Source organism: Artemia franciscana, chromosome 15 (assembly GCF_032884065.1).
Source record: "Artemia franciscana chromosome 15, ASM3288406v1, whole genome shotgun sequence".
NCBI classification, from domain to species: Eukaryota; Metazoa; Arthropoda; class Branchiopoda; order Anostraca; family Artemiidae; genus Artemia; species Artemia franciscana.
In genome coordinates, this window is record NC_088877.1 from 25,599,581 (window position 1) to 25,605,580 (window position 6,000).

Consider the following 6,000-nt stretch of genomic DNA (forward strand, 5'->3'; position numbering starts at 1 on the left):
CCGCTTAAGAAACTTACCTTTGAAGTTCTGCACACGTCTATTGTGAGAATCAAAGTAAACGGGCTGATAATCTACTATTACATCTAGTCGGTATCTCCACTGCGCGTAAGGTTGGCGAATTCTCACCTCAACAGGAACAGAAGAGTTCTCTTTTGCTGCAAGAAAGTTTGACCGTCATTGTAAGCTTGAACATGCATGAGACATAAGGAGGCTTACGTACAATATATAACGCAACTTTAATTCATCCCTGGTCCGTGACAATGGGCGTACAGACAAATTCTCTTGTGCCCTGAGACTGGGGCGGGGAGAATAGACACGCAGTTTCGTGGAGGGGGATTGGAAACTTTTTTGCCACTTGAAAAGCTTAATGTATGTCTGAGCATAGTTTTGTTGTTTTTACAAGTTTTGGGGCTTCTAATGGGGGTTTATATCATCTTGCGTGCCCTTGTCTCTCCTGAAAGTGCCAACGACAGTGATAGTAAAAGTTCTCTGTGTATGTTTTTCTCACGATTATTCGTAAGATGGGCGACACTGAGATTTTTAGTAATTCAAAAATGGTGGTGAATTTAAGTTTACAGACAACAATAATAACAATAAGACTTAAAAAATTATTTATCGAACAGCTTAGTCTCACAACATCTTTGGCTGGCTTCAAGACATGTTTTTTTGGCAAATGGTAGCTTTTGAATTAGGTTCGCTGTAAAAGGTTTCTAACCATTTTAGACCGATTCCGATCAATCTGGGACAATGTAAATAGATTGAGGAGGTCTATAAAATTATAAATTGTGTTAATATTTTCATGATTCGAAACACAATTTTTGCTTTAACTTTCCGTGTAACCTAGTAACCTCAACCAACAATTAATAAAAATTGAGTTTTTCTAGGGAATCTGTTAGTTTCGAAGGGGTGAAGCATCTCATATAAGTTATATGTTATATTATATATCTCATATAAGTTATATATCAAGTGCAATTAGTTGCAGCGGATGTCATTGAGAAATTAGTATTCGGAAGTAGATTTACGAGGAAACTTTACTATAACGGAAAATGCGATGCCAGTTTTTAGTTACTAGAGGGGAGAGGAGAAGGAGCGTGCGAAACTATGTTGGCCGCTGGTGAATTAATGTGGCACTGTGTTTATTCGGAGTAGTAATTTTTTTGCTAATCACGCTGTGGAGATCTTAATTATCTATGAGAAAATCTGATTTGAAGTTCATAAGAGACCTAATCACTTAGTTCTTGAGGATTTGTTTTTCCTGTAATTAAATTCTTCTCTGACGAAAGCAGTAAGGAGTTTGATGAGAATATCATTAAAGTAATTTTCTTTCGGTGGAAGGAGCCAAATTTCTTTGTAATTAATAGTTATTTGCGTATTTTCTTAAATATACGGCGCAGTGAGTTGTGACAGCTATAACTCGCCCCAAAAAGACAATAAATTTATCTAACTTGATTGATTAGTTTCAGTTCTATCTATTCACCCAGTCAGATTTATTAGAATTACTAAAACCTAAAATAGATAAGTTAAACTTGATAAGCTTGATGATCTAAGCTTGATAACATTCTTGATCAGAATATAAAAAATATTAGTGATATTTCTTCGTTTAAAAGTAGAATGAAAGAAATGCTTTTTGGCAAGTGGGGTTTTTAATTTTTATTGGGAGAGGTGAATGATAATGAATTAATTAATGATTATGGACTCAGTGTATAAGCAGAATAGTGCATTTGTTGAAATCGTTTGTTTTAATGTTAGTGGTGTAGATTAAGCATAAAATTAAATTGTAAGATTCTCGAACTTTAATATCTTGTCCAGGAAGCATAATTAAAAAAAAAAAAACCTTTACTTTTGGAAACTAATGCAATGACTTAAGCACATCAATGGTGAACTGATCAATTGTGAAGTTTTTATCTTGAGTGGTGTGAGTAACTCACATTCATAAAGAGAAAGATTAATTAGGAATATATTTGACCCGTGTATAAAAATCACATTTAGTTCAGGGAGGGGTGCAAATAACAAAAAAGGTAAAAAGAGGTAAATTATAAAAAAGAATTAACTAAAGAAAACTTCAAATAATCAGATATATTGGGGAGGGTGCGAGCCACTGTGCGTCTCTCCTGTCTGCAATCCTTTCTTTACTGCTGTATTTCTGTTTGGTACTAGCATTTAAGAAAATAAATTACACCCAATCTTAGAAAAATTCCGATATGAATGTGCAAAGTTCCATGAAATAGTACTATTAAACAATTACCAGCTACAGCGGTTAGAACCGTTGCCCTTGCGCTTCCATACATGTTCTCCTCAACGGCTTCAAAACGACCTTGAATGTCAATCTTGTGTCTTTCGTCGTCCGATCTCACCAAAACATATTCTCCTTTTCCATTGAATGTATAAGTGAGGTTATCGAAAGTAAAAAAATGTGGATCACCAAAAACAGCAGCTGAAATAAAATCTCATGGTTATTGAACCAAAAAATGAATCAGTCGAATTTACTCTAGAGAGTAAGTTTACCCCAAATCCCCCTGTCCAGGAGGAAAACTTTACAACTAAACTAAGTGTATGATCTAATTTATTCCCATATTTGGAAAAAGCCGTGTCTCTTAACAGGTTACATTGTTAAAAGGACTTTGGACAAATGGCAACCAATATTTTTATTAATGGTAACTAATGGTAACAAATGGCAACCATTGTTAAAAGGACTTTGGACAAATGGCAACCAATATTTTTAGAAAATCAGCTGATGTAGCCTACCGATTTGAAAAGGTAGTTTTGCTATTTACTCTCTGTTTCGGAATTTTATTATAATCTAGTTTTCATCTATCTACTTGTGGCACACCAACTATTGATTTAAAAAAAAAATTCCACTATGAAATTAAAGAGATATATTTTGTTCCTATTAGCTTGCTAAATCTAAACTTATCATTCCAAGGAAGTATGACATTCCTATTTTAAAATTTAGTGAGTTTCGACAAATCATCCTGATGTCAGAACAGCTCCTCCTCCAGAGAAATTTTTGTGCGAAAAGAGGACGCGCTTGAGTTATTTAAACGATTCAGCAATTATTTGGGAAACTTTGAAAAACATTTTTTGCCTCTACTGGAAATAAATGACTTTACTTATTAAAGACTGCATAGTTTGAGAACGCCTGCTGGCTAAAAAAGAAAAATATACGAATTTTCTTTTAGGTCCCTGAAATGAATTAGTGTTCTAAGATAAGTATTTTGATTCTTTCTTACATGAACCCCCTGTCAAAAAAATGTAATGATAAAACATAAACATTCTAGCCATTGCTCAGACGTGTGGCGCACTAGATGAGAGTATTAAAAGTAAAAAATTATCAGTGAAAAACATATAAGACAAATATTTCAAAACCAATGCGAAGACTCAGATAATCTTAATTATACTCTTTATGAAAAAAACTCGCAGGACAAACAATAAAATATAGACTTAATCATTGAGATTAATAATGTAAAAAAAGAAGCAAAGGAAATAAATGAAGTCATTAAGTGGGTAGAATGGACCTCGCTTAGCCTACAACTAAACCAATCTATACATGTAAATAATTTTTTCTGTTTAGTTCTTGACTTTTTGTTGGATCTTATGAGATAATGAGAAGGCTCAAGTTAAGGGGTTCTTAAGAATCTACGATTTTATTTTGTGTTTAAATAGTGGAAGCTCAAATAACAAATATATTTTGAGAGGATTGGCAAAAGAGAGCAGAAAGCTTGAGCAGGAAACTAAAAAAATTCATGGAACAATTAAAAAGTTGCAAAATTTCATCACACTTTAGTCAGAATGAGAGAGTTATGGATGCAACAAAACCTTTTATTGAATTTTTTCAAAACAAATATTCAAAGGGGAAGCTATTTGTCAAGCTCTACGGGTCAATTATCCCCCTCCAATTTGTATCCCTGGCAAGTTTAGAGGCCATAACCGAGTTCGTTAGTTTGGAACTTCCGGTAAATGATAAGGGGGATGACCAATTGACCAAAAAGGCAATGTTTGCACACCACTACAACTATTACTACTACTGCTAATACTACTACTACTAAAACTACTACCACTACTTCTTCTACAACTACCACTACTATAACTTCAGCTACTGCTTTTAATGCGAGTACTACCAAGGCTGAGAGTACTGAGGTAAATATTTGAGGAAGTGTTGAGGGAAAAGTTAAACAAAATCAAAACATACTTTGTGCATACATATTGTCAAAAGGGCGTGTCAGCTATATCTTTGGAACGTATTTCGGTCTTACAAACGACAAATAGAATCAAACCCAAAACAAAATTTCCATATTTGTAGATATATTTATATAAATAAAGAATGGCTTATCATGCGTGAAAATCATAATTAAACTTAATTATTATAATTAAAGTAATAATTAAAGTAATAATGATCTGGTTTGTCAGTAAAAAGATTGACAAATTAATCATTAATCAAGCACCGTTTCAAGTTTGAATCATTTTAGGACTCTATTTCTGTATGTATTAAGTTTTTATACCCAGGGACCGAGCTTCACTCAGTAGAGCAGTTCTCAGACATAAAAATCATGTCTGGCGCTCCCTACCAAAGTATCCCTGCGATATTGCGTACCTCCCATACCCTGATTTACACAAAAAACCTATTTGCTTAATTTTCCTAGATTTAGTTAAAAAAAAAAAAATACAAAGATATACAGAGGAATGTATCTTCCAAACTCTAAGAGTCAATTCTTCCCCTCCAATAGGTATACGAGAAAAGTACAGAGGCTGAAAGATTATTCTAATTCTGAGTTGCTTATGCCATAGTGTTTTACAAACAATATAAACAGAACGAAATCCAAAATAAGATTTCCACGTCTGCAGAAAGATGTATATAAAAATGAAATAGTCCCAAGATGTGTATAATATCATGAAATAGCTATTATTTGGGTAATAATCACTTACTCTCTTCGTTGCCTTGTTTATCTGGCTAGGTAGCTTAGCGTTGTTAAGCAACTAAGTAATGAAGCAGTCGTGAAATTATGCAAAAACAATACAAAGCTAACTTAAATCGGAACCTTCAAAAATAGTCATGACATGATTGATGTTTATTAATGGTTTTCTGATCCTCAAACTTCATTTTGATTTTTTTTTTCGGTGTGGCTAAAATCATTCAGAAGATTTCTGACAAGCATATAAAGGGCACTGGGGGAGGCGGGGTTGTCAAAGTCGCGACCGATTTAAAACCGTTTATATATATATATATATATATATATATATATATATATATATATATATATATATATATATATATATATATATATATATATATATATATATATATATATATATATATATATATATATATGTATATATATATATATATATATATATATATATATATATATATATATATATATATATATATATATGTATATATATATATATATATATATATATATATATATATATATATATATATATATATATATATATATGTATATATATATATTCATATTTATATATATATATATATATATATATATATATATATATATATATATATATATATATATATATATATATATATATATATATATGTATATATATATATATATATATTTATATATATATATATATATAATATATATATATATATATATATATATATTATATATATATATATATAGATATATATATATATATATATATATATATATATATATATATATATATATATATATATATAATTACTTATCGTTTAAAGATATAAGATACGGGTGGATTTCTTAAATATCATAGAGTCAAGAAACTTTAACATTCTGGGTGAAACAAATTTACCTGCTCCTGGTGGCTGATACCCAACACAGTCCTGTGAAGCTCTGCGTTCAAACCTGTAATAGGCACATCCGTCAGAACTTGCATCTTGCCAAAGACAGCAAGTATAAAATGGTAGTTTATCGTGGTACCAGTGCGAAAGACTGGGAACCTTGGACTGTTCATTCCAAGGAACAAGTCCCAAATTATGCACTCGACTTGGAT

At 31.4% G+C, this 6,000-nt stretch overlaps 1 protein-coding gene and 1 long non-coding RNA gene across 5 annotated transcripts in view; one reads left to right on the forward strand and one right to left on the reverse strand.

Moving 5' to 3' along the window:
* Positions 1-6,000, reverse strand: part of LOC136036249 (protein mesh-like) — a gene marked incomplete in the record, with an annotated part of 56,641 nt that overhangs the window by 23,220 nt on the left and 27,421 nt on the right. The window contains 3 exon segments of the mRNA XM_065718366.1: positions 18-155; positions 2,246-2,434; positions 5,800-6,000. Coding sequence (XP_065574438.1) covers positions 18-155; positions 2,246-2,434; positions 5,800-6,000 — 528 coding nt within the window.
* Positions 1-6,000, forward strand: part of LOC136036254 (uncharacterized) — a 99,209-nt gene that overhangs the window by 1,427 nt on the left and 91,782 nt on the right. The gene's annotated exons all lie outside the window — the stretch shown is intronic.